This window comes from Salvelinus fontinalis, chromosome 27 (genome assembly GCF_029448725.1).
Source record: "Salvelinus fontinalis isolate EN_2023a chromosome 27, ASM2944872v1, whole genome shotgun sequence".
Lineage (NCBI taxonomy): Eukaryota > Metazoa > Chordata > Actinopteri > Salmoniformes > Salmonidae > Salvelinus > Salvelinus fontinalis.
The window spans coordinates 38532377-38547226 of record NC_074691.1 but is presented as its reverse complement, the minus strand read 5'-3'; the positions used below and the strand labels follow the sequence as shown (position 1 = coordinate 38547226).

The following is a 14850-nucleotide window of genomic DNA, read 5'->3' as shown; positions in this document are numbered from 1 at the left end:
ATCCTCCTCCTCGGACGAGGAGAGGCGAGACGGATCGGACCAATACGCAGAGTGGCTAGTTTCCATAGTGATTTAATAATTAACAAAAACAATATGCGATACAAAATAACTACCGTGACAGTCCTGTGTGGCGGAACACTGACACAAGAACAAACACCCACAAAACACACGTGAACCCCTGGCTGCCTTAGTATGATTCTCAATCAGGGACAACGATAGACAGCTGCCTCTGATTGAGAATCATACCAGGCCGAACACAAAACCCCAACATAGAAAATCACACATAGACAGCCCACCCCAACTCACGCCTTGACCAACTAAATAAATACAAAAAAAAAGGAAAAACAGGTCAGGAACGTGACAAAGTGTTAGATGTATTAGGTCTTTTTTAAGTTATTTTTATTTCACCTTATTTTAACCAGATTGAGAACAAGTTCTCATTTACATCTGCGACATGGGCCAAGATAAAGCAAAGCAGTGCGACAAAAAACAACAACACAGAGTAACACATGGGAATAACAAACATACAGTCAATAACACAATACAAAAATCTATGTACAGTGTGTGCAAATGTAGTAAGATTAGGGAGGTAAGGCAATAAATACGTCATAGAGGTGAAATAATTACATTTTAGAATTTACACTAGAGTGATAGATGTGCAGATGATGATGTGCAAGTAGAGAGACGGAGATGCAAAAGAGTAAAAAATAATAATAATAAAACATTTAAATAATAATATGGGGATGAGATAGTTGGATGTGCTATTTACATATGGGCTGTGTACAGGTACAGTGATCGGTAAGCTGCTCTGACAGCTGATGCTTAAAGCTAAAGAGGTAGATATAAGTCTCCAGCTTCAGTGATTTTTGCAGTTTGTTCCAGTCATTGACAGCAGAGAACTGGAAGGAAAGGCGGCAAAAGTAGGTTTTGGCTTTGGGGATGACCAGTGAGATATACCTGCTGGAGCGCGTGCTACAGGTGGGTGTTGTTATCGTGACCGGTGAGCTGAGATAAGGTGGAGCTTTACCTAGCAAAGACTTATAGATGATCTGGAGCCAGTGGGTTTGGCGACAAATATGTAGCGAGGGCCAGCCAACGAGAGCATACAGGTCGCAGTGGTGGGTAATATACCGGGGTTTGGTGACAAAACTTATGGCACTGTGATAGACTACATCAAATTTGCTGAGTAGAGTATTGGAGGCTATTTTGTAAATGCCGTCGCCGAAGTGAAGGATCGGTAGGATAGTCAGTTTTACGAGGGTATGTTTGGCAGCATGAGTGTAGGAGGTTTTGTTGTGAAATAGGAAGACAATTCTAGATTTACTTTTGGATTGGAGATTATTCATTTGAGTCTGGATGGAGAGTTTACAGTCTAACCAGACACCTAGGTACTTGTAGTTGTCTACATATTCTAAGTCAGAACCGTCCAGAGTAGTGATGCTAGTCGTGCGGGCGGGTGTGGGCAGCAATCGGTTGAAGAGCATGCATTTAGTTTAACTAGCATTTAAAAGCAGTTGGAGGCCACAGAAGGAGTGCTGTATGGCATTGAAGCTCATTTAAAGGTTTGTCTAGTGATCGATAAACTCACATAAACACTTGGATTGCTTTCGCTCTAAAGCATATTTTCAAAACCTGACACTACAGGTGGATCAACAACAAGCTAAGCTGTGTTTTGGTATATTGCACTTGGGATTTCATGAAATTAAATAGTTTTAGTAATTTGTTTTGAATTTGGCGCTCTGCAATTCAGCGGATGTTTACGAAAATGATCCAAAGGGATCTGTGCGCCAAGAGGTCTTAATAAGGAGAAGCATATCTTTAAATCTGTGAATAACACTTGTATCTTTTATCTATGTTTATTATGAGTATTTCTGTGATTTGATGTGGCTCTGTGCAAATTCACGGGATGTTTTGGAGGCAAAGCCAAATGTAAACTGAGGTTTTTGGATATAAATATGAACTTGATCGAAACAAAACATATGTGTATTGCGTAACATGTTGTCCCGGAAGTGTCATCTGATGAAGAATATCAAAGGTTAGTGATTCATTTTATCAATATTTCAGCTTTTTGTGACTCCTCTCTTTGGTTGGAAAATCGCTGTATGCTTTCTGTGACTAGTTGCTGACGTAACATAATATGTTCTGCTTTCGCCGAAAAGCTTTTTTGAAATCGGACAATGTGGTTGGATTAACGAGAATTTTATCATTAAAATGGTGTCTAATACTTGTATGTTTGAGAAAATTGAATTATGAGATTTCTGTTGATTGAATTTGGCGCCCTGCAATTTCATTGGCTGTTGGCGAGAGGTTCCACTAGCGGAACCCCAGTTCTAGACAGGTTAACACAGTGTCCAAAGATGGACCAGATGTATACAGAATGGTGTTGTCTGCGTAGAGGTGGATCAGAGAGTCACCAGCAGCAAGAGCGACTTCATTGATATATACAGAGAAAAGAGTCGGTCCGAGAATTGAACCCTGTGGCACCACCATAGATACTGCCAGAGGTCCAGACAACAGTCCCTCCAATTTGACACACTGAACTCTATGTGAGAAGTAGTTGGTGAACCAGGCGAGGCAGTCGTTTGAGAAACCAAGGCTATCGAGTCTGCCAATAAGAATGCGATGATTGACAGAGTCAAAAGCCTTGGACAGGTCGATGAAGACGGCTGCACAGTACTGTCTTTTATTGATGATGGTTATGATATCATTTAGGACCTTGAGCGTGGCTGAGGTGCACCCATGTCCAGCTTGGAAACCATATTTCATAGTGGAGAAGGTACGGTGGGATTCAAAATGGTCGGTGATCTGTTTGTTAAAACCTCTTATGGCTTGGGGGCACTATTTTCACGTCCAGATGAAAAGTGTGCCCAAAGTAAACTGCCTGCTACTCAGGCCCAGAAGCTTGGATATGCATATTATTGGATTTAGATTTGGATATAAAAGACTCTGAAGTTTCTAAAACTGTTTGAATAAAGTCTGTGAGTATAACATAACTGATTTGGCAGGCAAAACCCCAAGCACAATCCATCCAGGGATTTTTTTTTTTTTGGTCAATCTGTTTTCCATTAGATTTCTATGTCAAGGCCGTTTTAATATAAATATTCTTGCAGTTCCTATAGCTTCCACTAGATGTCAACAGTCTTTAGAAATTGGTTGATGTTTTTCTTTAGAGAAATGAAGAAGTAGCCCTGTTATTTTCCTGTGTCACTCTAATGATTTGGTGCGTGTGGCCTGGAACATGCTTTCTTTGTTTTCCTCCGGTATTGAAAACAGTTTATTCGGTCTTAAATTTTATCCATTACATTTTGGATATATAACGACGGAATTAATCGAACAAAAGGACCATTTGTGATGTTTATGGGACATATTGGAGTGCCAACAGAAGAAGCTCATCAATGGTAAGGCATGAGTTATATCTTTATTTCTGAATTTTGTGTCGCGCCTGGCGGGTTGAATAATGATTGTCTGTCTTTGTTTGATGGGGTGCTGTCCTCAGATAATAGCATGGTTTGCTTTCGCTGTAAAGCCTTTATGAAATCTGACACTGCCGCTGGATTAACAACAAGTGTCGCTTTAATTTGGTGTATTGCATGTGTGATTTCATGAAAGTTTAATATTTATAGTAATTTCATTTGAATTTGGCTCTCTGCCATTTCACCGGATCTTGTCAAATCGATCCCGCCAAAGGGATTTGATCCATAAGAAGTTTAACTTGGCTTACGAAGACCTTAGAAAGATGGGGCAGGATGGATATAGGTTTATAACAGTTTGGGTCTAGCGTGTCTCCCCCTGTGAAGAGGGGGATGACCGCAACAGCATTCCAACTATTGGGGATCTCAGACGATACAAAAGAGAGTTTGAATAGGCTATTAATAGGGGTTGCAACAAATTTGGCGGATCATTTTAGAAAGAGAGGGTCCAGATTGTCTAGCCCAGCTGATTTGTAGGGATCCAGATTTTGCAGCTCTCTCAGAACATCAGCTGTCTGGATTTGGGTGAAGGAGTAGCGGGGTGGACTTGGGCAAATTTCTACGGGAGGTGCAGAGCTGTTGGCCGGGATAGGGGTAGCCAGGTGGAAAGCGTGGCCAGCCGTAGAAAAATTATTATTGAAATGAACGATTATCGTAGATTTATCGGTGGTGACAGTGTTTCCTACCCTCAGCGCAGTGGGCAGCTGGAAGGAGGTGCTCTTATTCTCCATGGACTTTGCAGTGTCGCAAAACTTTTGGGAATTAGTGCTACAGAATGCAAATTTCTGTTTGAAAAAGCTAGCCTTAGCTTTTCTAATTGACGGTGTATATTGGTTCCTGACTTCCCTGAAAGTTGCATATCGCGGAGGGCTATTCGATGCTAATTCAGTACGCCACAGGATGTTTTTGTGCTGGTCAAGGGCAATCAAGTCCGGGGTGAACCAAGGGCTACATCTGTTCTTAGTTCTACATTTTTTTTAATAGGTCAAAATCCTTCCAGGATAACCGGGCCAGGTAGAATTGAAAGGCCTGCTCACTGAAGTCTTTCAGGGAGCATTTGACAGTGATGAGGGGTGGTCGTTTGACCTCGGACCCACCACAGACACAGGCAATGAGGTAGTGATCGCTGAGATCCTGGTTGAAGACAGCAGAGGTGTATTTAGAGGGCAAGTTGTTCAGGATGATATCTATGAGGGTGCCCATGGTGGCGGATTTAGGGTTGTACACGGTAGGTTCTTTGATAATTTGTGTGAGATTGAGGGCATCTATCTTAGATTGTAGGATAGCCGTGGTGTTAAACATATCGCGGTTTAGGTCACCTAACAGTACGAAATCTGAAGATAGATGGGGGGCAATCAATTCACATATGATGTCCAGGGCACAGCTGGGGCCTAAGGGGGGTCTATAACTAATTTAAATGGTCAGACACTTATTTCTGGAAAGGGGGATTTTTAAAAGTAGAAGCTTGAATTGTTTGGGCACGGACCTGGATAGTATGACAGAACTCTGAAGGCTATCTCTGCAGTAGATTGCAACTCCGCCCTCTGTGGCAGTTCTATCTTGTCGGAAAATGTTTTAGTTGGGGATAAACATTTCTGAATTTTTGGTGGCCTTCCTCAGCCAGGATTTAGACACGGCTAGGACATCAGGGTTGGCGGAGTGAGCTAAAGCTCACTCCGGGGGGGGCTTTGTGACAGATGCAACAGCCAGCAGTAGCCACTCAGGTTGCAGCTAGCTAGCTGCGACGATCTGGTTTAATGGTCTAAAGCAGTCCGATATGCTCTGGGTTGATATCACGCGGTGCAGACTGGCAGGTATTGACCAAGCTGAAGCTGGCTGGTGTCCGAGTTAACGGTGAAGACCGCTAGCAGTGGCTAACTGACTACTAGCTAGTAGCTAGTTAGCTGGCTAGCTCCTGATGGGGGTTTTGGTTCTAAAGTATAAAAATAGCAGATCCGTACCACATTGGGTGAGGCGGGTTGCAGGAGAGTATATTCAGTCCATAGATGGAAAGTGAGATTAAAACAAATACAACAACAAAATAACGAGGAAAACAACTATTTACACGGGACAAGACAAATCCACGTCTGACTGCTACGCCAGCTTGGCCTATAATCTAAGGCAGCTAGGTCCAAGGCACCTAGGGTACTCATTATTACAAAAGCAATCGACCATAAGCCTTTCTCCTGTCTTGTTGCTAGGTACGCCTTTCTCCTGTCTTGTTACTAGGTACGCCTTTCTCCTGTCTTGTTGCTAGGTACGCCTTTCTCCTGTCTTGTTGCTAGGTACGCCTTTCTCCTGTCTTGTTGCTAGGTACGCCTTTCTCCTGTCTTGTTGCTAGGTACGCCTTTCTCCTGTCTTGTTGCTAGGTACGCCTTTCTCCTGTCTTGTTGCTAGGTACGCCTTTCTCCTGTCTTGTTGCTAGGTACGCCTTTCTCCTGTCTTGTTGCTAGGTACGCCTTTCTCCTGTCTTGTTGCTAGGTACGCCTTTCTCCTGTCTTGTTGCTAGGTACGCCTTTCTCCTGTCTTGTTGCTAGGTACGCCTTTCTCCTGTCTTGTTGCTAGGTACGCCTTTCTCCTGTCTTGTTGCTGGGTACACTGCTAGAGAGTGACCACTCCCTATCACACCACCTGATCCTCTTCAGTGTAATGATGTCACACGGTCTCTGTCTGCCAGTGATCTCCCACTGGGAGAGCTACTTGACCCTTGACCCCCTCATCAGGAGATAACACAAGAAGCCAGCCAGATCGATGACACGTCCTCCATAACATGAGGTGAATATGTCTGGTGTTATACTCCAGCTGACTCCTTTACTCTCGTTCAGCTTCAGAGAGTACTATCATTCTACGATTGTAGCTTCCATTGGTACTGTAAAGAAGCCTTTTTTGTCAACGTAATTTGTTGAATGGGAAAGCATTGAGTCTAATGTTGAGTTCAGTCGTGGATTCCTCGTGGAATTAGTATTTTTTTCTAGTTATTACTGTGTGATCGTCAGATATACTTTGAGAACATGTTGTCTCTCTCGGGAGCTAATAGCAACTGAACCACACGTGGTGAACAATGGATATACAACATTATGTTGGTTTAAACAGGAAATGTATTTGAAAGCAACATTTCAGTCAGTGAGCTTTTCATAGACTAATCCTGCCAGAACAGTCCTGAGAGATGTCCACTCATTTCCATCCACGGCTCAAAACACAAAGCTCATTTCCAAAATATAATTTAGGCTAATGAAAGACTGGCTGGCCCTTCTGGGTGGGTTCAGCGGTGTCTCAGCTCAGTTCAGATGTGTCCTCTGCAATGTCTCAGCTCAGTTCAGATGTGTCCTCTGCAATGTCTCAGCTCAGTTCAGATGTGTCCTCTGCAATGTCTGTCTGTCTGTCTGTCTGTCTGTCTGTCTCTCTCAGCTAATTCTCACAGTCTCCAGTCAGAATTAGATGTTCATCCATGTTTCTCAGATGTTTTTGCAAATGTCAAATTTCAAAGTGTTTAAGGTTACGTTTAGGCATTAACTCAGAATGGTTGAGGTAAGGGTTAAGGTTTGGGATAGGCTTAAAACAAACATCTCAAAAACAACTTCCTATCGCTGGATTCAAACTTGCAACCTTTTGAATCAGAGGCAGATGCTTCTGCCCTTGCAAAACCAAAAACCTACTTGAAGGTAACAGCGCTCACTGTTGCCCCTATTGGCCGGTTTCCACTTCATCTCTGGGCGTCCTCAGATGGATGTCAAATACTGAAAACGGGGGCCTGGCTGCTCTCTCTCTCTCTCTCTCTCTCTCTCTGAACCTCCCTGTCTCTCTCTCTCTCTCTCTCTCTCTGAACCTCCCTGTCTCTCTCTCTCTCTCTGAACTTCTCTCTCTCTCCCTCTCTGAACTTCCCTGTCTCTCTCTCTCTCTCTCTCTGAACCTCCCTGTCTCTCTCTCTCTCTCTGAACCTCCCTGTCTCTCTCTCTCTCTCTGAACTTCTCTCTCTCTCCCTCTCTGAACTTCCCTGTCTCTCTCTCTCTCTCTCTCTGAACCTCCCTGTCTCTCTCTCTCTCTCTGAACCTCCCTGTCTCTCTCTCTCTCTCTCTCTCTCTCTGAACCTCCCTGTCTCTCTCTCTCTCTCTCTCTCTCTCTGAACCTCCCTGTCTCTCTCTCTCTCTCTCTCTGAACCTCCCTGTCTCTCTCTCTCTCTCTCTCTGAACCTCCCTGTCTCTCTCTCTCTCTCAACCTCCCTGTCTCTCTCTCTCTCTGAACCTCCCTGTCTCTCTCTCTCTGAACCTCTCTGTCTCTCTCTCTGAACTTCCCTGTCTCTCTCTCTTTCTGAACTTCACTGTCTCTCTCTCTCTCTCTCTCTGAACCTCCCTGTCTCTCTCTCTGAACCTCCCCGTCTCTCTCTCTCTGAACCTCCCTGTCTCTCTCTCTCTCTCTGAACTTCTCTGTCTCTCTCTCTCTCTCTGAACCTCCCTGTCTCTCTCTCTCTCTGAACTTCCATGTCTCTCTCTCTCTCTCTGCCTCCGAACCTCTGTCTCTCTCTCTCAATGAACCTCTCGGTCTCTGTCTCTCTCTGTCTCTTTCTGTCTCTCTGTCTCTTTCTGTCTGTCTCTTTCTGTCTCTCTTTGTCAGTCTCTCTCTGCCTCTCTCTCTTTCTGTCTCTCTCTGTCTCTCTCTGTCTCTCTTTGTCTGTCTCTCTCTGAACCTCTCTGCCTCTCTCTCTCTCTCAACCTCTTTGCCTCTCTCTCTCTGATCCTCTCTGTTTGAGTCTCTTTCCTCATCACTTTTCAGACCTTCCTCTCCTCTTGCTTTTTTTCTTGTCCTTGTTTGTCTTAATTTTAACCCTACAGTCTCTCCCCTCTCCGTCCCTCTCAATGTCTGCCCTCCTCTCCCCTCTCCGTCCCTCTCAATGTATGCCCTCCTCTTTCACTCTGTCATCCTCTAAACCTGTCTGCCCTCCTCTTTCACTCTGTCATCCTCTAAACCTGTCTGCCCTCCTCTTTCACTCTGTCATCCTCTAAACCTGTCTGCCCTCCTCTTTCACTCTGTCATCCTCTAAACCTGTCTGCCCTCCTCTTTCACTCTGTCATCCTCTAAACCTGTCTGCCCTCCTCTTTCACTCTGTCATCCTCTAAACCTGTCTGCCCTCCTCTTTCACTCTGTCATCCTCTAAACCTGTCTGCCCTCCTCTTTCACTCTGTCATCCTCTAAACCTGTCTGCCCTCCTCTTTCACTCTGTCATCCTCTAAACCTGTCTGCCCTCCTCTTTCACTCTGTCATCCTCTAAACCTGTCTGCCCTCCTCTTTCACTCTGTCATCCTCTAAACCTGTCTGCCCTCCTCTTTCACTCTGTCATCCTCTAAACCTGTCTGCCCTCCTCTTTCACTCTGTCATCCTCTAAACCTGTCTGCCCTCCTCTTTCACTCTGTCATCCTCTAAACCTGTCTGCCCTCCTCTTTCACTCTGTCATCCTCTAAACCTGTCTGCCCTCCTCTTTCACTCTGTCATCCTCTAAACCTGTCTGCCCTCCTCTTTCACTCTGTCATCCTCTAAACCTGTCTGCCCTCCTCTTTCACTCTGTCATCCTCTAAACCTGTCTGCCCTCCTCTTTCACTCTGTCATCCTCTAAACCTGTCTGCCCTCCTCTTTCACTCTGTCATCCTCTAAACCTGTCTGCCCTCCTCTTTCACTCTGTCATCCTCTAAACCTGTCTGCCCTCCTCTTTCACTCTGTCATCCTCTAAACCTGTCTGCCCTCCTCTTTCACTCTGTCATCCTCTAAACCTGTCTGCCCTCCTCTTTCACTCTGTCATCCTATAAACCTGTCTGCCCTCCTCTTTCACTCTGTCATCCTATAAACCTGTCTGCCCTCCTCTTTCACTCTGTCATCCTATAAACCTGTCTGCCCTCCTCTTTCACTCTGTCATCCTATAAACCTGTCTGCCCTCCTCTTTCACTCTGTCATCCTCTAAACCTGTCTGCCCTCCTCTTTCACTCTGTCATCCTCTAAACCTGTCTGCCCTCCTCTTTCACTCTGTCATCCTCTAAACCTGTCTGCCCTCCTCTTTCACTCTGTCATCCTCTAAACCTGTCTGCCCTCCTCTTTCACTCTGTCATCCTCTAAACCTGTCTGCCCTCCTCTTTCACTCTGTCATCCTCTAAACCTGTCTGCCCTCCTCTTTCACTCTGTCATCCTCTAAACCTGTCTGCCCTCCTCTTTCACTCTGTCATCCTCTAAACCTGTCTGCCCTCCTCTTTCACTCTGTCATCCTCTAAACCTGTCTGCCCTCCTCTTTCACTCTGTCATCCTATAAACCTGTCTGCCCTCCTCTTTCACTCTGTCATCCTCTAAACCTGTCTGCCCTCCTCTTTCACTCTGTCATCCTCTAAACCTGTCTGCCCTCCTCTTTCACTCTGTCATCCTCTAAACCTGTCTGCCCTCCTCTTTCACTCTGTCATCCTCTAAACCTGTCTGCCCTCCTCTTTCACTCTGTCATCCTATAAACCTGTCTGCCCTCCTCTTTCACTCTGTCATCCTCTAAACCTGTCTGCCCTCCTCTTTCACTCTGTCATCCTCTAAACCTGTCTGCCCTCCTCTTTCACTCTGTCATCCTCTAAACCTGTCTGCCCTCCTCTTTCACTCTGTCATCCTCTAAACCTGTCTGCCCTCCTCTTTCACTCTGTCATCCTCTAAACCTGTCTGCCCTCCTCTTTCACTCTGTCATCCTCTAAACCTGTCTGCCCTCCTCTTTCACTCTGTCATCCTCTAAACCTGTCTGCCCTCCTCTTTCACTCTGTCATCCTCTAAACCTGTCTGCCCTCCTCTTTCACTCTGTCATCCTCTAAACCTGTCTGCCCTCCTCTTTCACTCTGTCATCCTCTAAACCTGTCTGCCCTCCTCTTTCACTCTGTCATCCTCTAAACCTGTCTGCCCTCCTCTTTCACTCTGTCATCCTCTAAACCTGTCTGCCCTCCTCTTTCACTCTGTCATCCTCTAAACCTGTCTGCCCTCCTCTTTCACTCTGTCATCCTCTAAACCTGTCTGCCCTCCTCTTTCACTCTGTCATCCTCTTTCAAACCATATCTGGTTTCATTCCAACCCCACAATCTCTCCCCTATTGGCTTGTCACTCTTTCTCTCTCTCTTTCTCTATCTCTCTCCATTTCACTCTCTCTCTCCATTTCCCTCCCATGTAGCTAGACAGACAGACAGACAGACAGACAGACAGACAGACAGACAGACAGACAGACAGACAGACAGACAGACAGACAGACAGACGTGCACGATAGCGGCACCTGAGGTGGTCAGTAATGTTTGTGACAGCCCAGTCCTCTGTGGGACAATACAGGGACAGGTCTCTGAGAGGACGTTGTGACCCTGTGCATGCCAAACATGCATGTCCTTCAGGTTTCGGGGCTGTCGCTGGGCAATACGGACATTCAGCCCCCTCCAAAGATGTTCTATTGGGTTCAGGTCTGGAGACTGGCTAGGCCACTCCAGGACCTTGAGATGCTTCTTAAGGAGGCACTCCTTAGTTGCCCTGGCTGTGTGTTTCGGGTCGTTGTCATGCTGGAAGACCCAGCCACGACCCATCTTCAATGCTCTTACTGAGGGAAGGAGGTTGTTGGCCAAGATCTCGCGATACATGGCCCCATCCATCCTCCCCTCAATACGGTGCAGTCGTCCTGTCCCCTTTGCAGAAAAGCATCCCCAAAGAATGATGTTTCCACCTCCATGCTTCACGGTTGGGATGGTGTTCTTGGGGTTGTATCCTTCTTCTTCCTCCAAACACGGAGAGTGGAGTTTAGACCAAAAAGCTCTATTTTTTTGTCTCATCAGACCACATGACCTTCTCCCATTCCTCCTCTGGATCATCCAGATGGTCATTGGCAAACTTCAGACGGGCCTGGACATGCGCTGGCTTGAGCAGGGGGACCTTGCGTGCGCTGCAGGATTTTAATCCATGACGGCGTAGGGTGTTACTAATGGTTTTCTTTGAGACTGTGGTCCCAGCTCTCTTCAGGTCATTGACCAGGTCCTGCCGTGTAGTTCTGGGCTGATCCCTCACATTCCTCATGATTATTGATGCCCCACGAGGTGAAATCTTGCATGGAGCCCCAGACCGAGGGTGATTGACCGTCATCTTGAACTTCTTCCATTTTCTAATAATTGCGCCAACAGTTGTTGCCTTCTCACCAAGCTGCTTGCCTATTGTCCTGTAGCCAATCCCAGCCTTGTGCAGGTCTACAATTTTATCCCTGATGTCCTTACACAGCTCTCTGGTCTTGGCCATTGTGGAGAGGTAGGAGTCTGTTTGATTGAGTGTGTGGACAGGTGTCTTTTATACAGGTAACGAGTTCAAACAGGTGCAGTTAATACAGGTAATGAGTGGAGAACAGGAGGGCCTCTTAAAGAAAAACTAACAGGTCTGTGAGAGCCGGAATTCTTACTGGTTGGTAGGTGATCAAATACTTATGTCATGCAATAAAATGCAAATTAATTACTTAAAAATCATACAATGTGATTTTCTGGATTTTTGTTTTAGATTCCGTCTCTCACAGTTTAAGTGTACCTATGATAAACATTACAGACCTCTACATGCTTTGTAAGTAGGAAAACCTGCAAAATCGGCAGTGTATCAAATACTTGTTCTCCCCACTGTATTTAGTTGTTTTATCTACAAATTATAACTTTTTTTTTTACGTTGCACTATTTTTATTTGTATGAAATTCTCTGAGGAGCCTCCACTGCTCCAACGTTGTTTTAGAGAATTTGACAGTACCTGTACGTCAAACCGGTCTCACAACTGCAGACCAGTGTAACTACGCCTGCCGATCTCTGATACCCTGTCTCCTGCCTGAGGAACCAGGAAATCAGCATGGTCTCTCTCTCTCTCCGTCTGTGACTCCTCCGCGCTGCAGTTATTTCTGTTTCCCTTCAGAATGCAGACTTTTCATTCAGCCCCTTCAGTCTCTAAAGGTGTTTTGTTCTCAGTCTATTGCCACGGCAATAATCTCATGTGGTGCCTCGCCTCAGACTCCTAGGACACGTGGATGTTTTCTGAATATAAACCTCTTTAGAGAGTAGAACATGAGAGGATGAGTGTCAGGATAAGTGAGGTTGCGGTGGATTAAAGTTGGATTCACACTGGCTGGTCCTGGACTTCTTTTGTTTTTTTTATTTCAGACACTGCTGGAGCCAAGTACATAAGAAAACTGTGCGTGTTTGTGATTGCGCGTACCAAGGCTAACTTAGGCAGTTTTAAGTAAAGGGATAATTGTCCCCCTCTTTGTCACCATGGTTACATTTCAAAATACATGTTACATTTTAGCATCTGTCTGGCTGTGCTGGGCCATCCCACCTCAGTCACACTACGCCACTCTAACAAGCAAGGAAGTGGAGGTAATTGGCTCGAATAGATTGGCATTCAGTCATGCACTTGCAGTAAACTTTCACACAAACACACACACACACACACGCACACACAGACAGACAAACACACTGCCTTCACACCCGACCCGTTTACCACTACCAACAGCACAAACCGAAAAGCCAGATGGGCCCTGGGGATACAACCGATGATTGCCCACAGCACCGTCAGTGTACCAGTCCTAAACCTCATCCCATCCAGCCCGGCATCTCCATACACTTTATAACAGAGGCGGTATTCATCACCAAGCAGCAAAACATAGCCACAAGATGTTTTACAGACGAATAACAGGACAGACATTCACACACAAACACAAACACACACACACCGCAAACCACACACACACAACACACAAACTACACACACACACCGCAAACCACACACACACAAACACACACACAGACCACAAACTTCACACACACACACACACCGCAAACCACACACACACAACACACAAACACCGCAAACCACACACACACACACACACACGCACGCACGCACGCACGCACGCACGCACGCACGCACGCACGCACGCGCACACACACACACACACACACACACACACACACACACACACACACACACACACACACACACACACACACACACACACAGAGAGCCTGCTTTGCATGTCCAATCATGCCCCAGTTTAAGTGAGAGACATACGGTTTTGGATAAAAGTCCATCACCACGTCTCGTCTGAGGAGAGAAGCGGTAAAGAAAGGCACCTTATTCCCTATTGTCTCTGGTAAAAATTAAAAATAGGGCACTATTTAGGGAAAAGGGTGCAATTTCGGACGCATTCAAGAACAGAAGGAAAGCGGGGAATCTAGGAATCGCTCCTCAGCTAGACAGAAAGGCCGCCTGGGGAATCTCAGAGTGAGAACGCTTTCTCTCCGCTCTCTCATCGCTCATGTGTATTCTCCGTTCAAGAGTGCTAATATTGGCTCTCCCGGCCAGCAAAATGCTAAGGCTGGCTCTCCCGGCCAGCCTAATGCTATTGCTGGGTCTACCGGCCAGCCTAATGCTAATATTGGCTCTCCCGGCCAGCCTAATGCTAATATTCGCTCTCCCGGCCAGCCTAATGCTAATATTGGCTCTCCCGGTCAGCCTAATGCTAATATTGTCTCTCCCGGCCAGCCTAATGCTAATGCTGGCTTCTTAATGAGGTGAGGAGTGGACCTTGATTCCACACCCTTTTCCCTATAAAGTTCAGTACTTTTGACGATGGCCGATAGGGAATAGTGCCAAACTCTATATCTCCTGTTTCATCTCTACTATACAGGAGTAGTGTCTATATCTCCTGCTTCATCTCCACTATACAGGACTAGTGTCTATATCTCCTGCTTTATCTCCACTATAATGGAATATTGTCTAAAGTCCATAGTTTTTATTGTTGTTGATATCTTCATTTTTATAAAATGCATACTTTCTCATCTATAGAGAAGCGACCCAGTAGCTTGTTTCATATTTAAGGACCCAGTAGCTTGTTTGATATTTATGGACCCAGGTGCTTGTTTGATATTTATGGACGCAGTAGCTTGTTTAATATTTATGGACCCAGTAGCTTGTTTGATATTTCTGAACCCAGTAGCTTGTTTGATATTTATGGACCCAGTAGTTTGGTTGATATTTATGGACGAGACCCAGTAGTTTGATCAATTAGTTCTATGTTTATGGATGTGACCCAGTCATTCGTTCTTTATTTACCGTTACCAATACTAGCTGGAAATGTTCTTATCCCTTGCCAGCTAGCTACGGCTAATACAGTCTTGACGCATGCAGCCAGAATAACAGCAAAGTAGCTTTCTTCTGTTGACGTTTGGATAAATCCATAACAATGGGCTGATATTGCCCGATTTTGACTGGGATAGCTGGATACGTTTTCCTTCTCGCCAGGACACTCATCAACACTGACTGCTAATAATTTGAAGGGGTGTCCACATACTTTTGTACATATGGTGCTGTGGCT

At 45.5% G+C, this 14850-nt stretch overlaps 1 protein-coding gene across 1 annotated transcript in view; it reads right to left on the bottom strand.

Moving 5' to 3' along the window:
• The window catches only part of LOC129825683 (ataxin-8-like), a 3978-nt gene extending 1219 nt beyond the window's left edge, over positions 1-2759 (bottom strand). Inside the window, exon 1 of the mRNA XM_055885871.1 lies at positions 2738-2759. Within this exon, the coding sequence (XP_055741846.1) occupies positions 2738-2759 (22 nt within the window). The remainder of the gene's footprint in view (positions 1-2737) is intronic.
• Positions 2760-14850: the final 12091 nt, after the last annotated feature.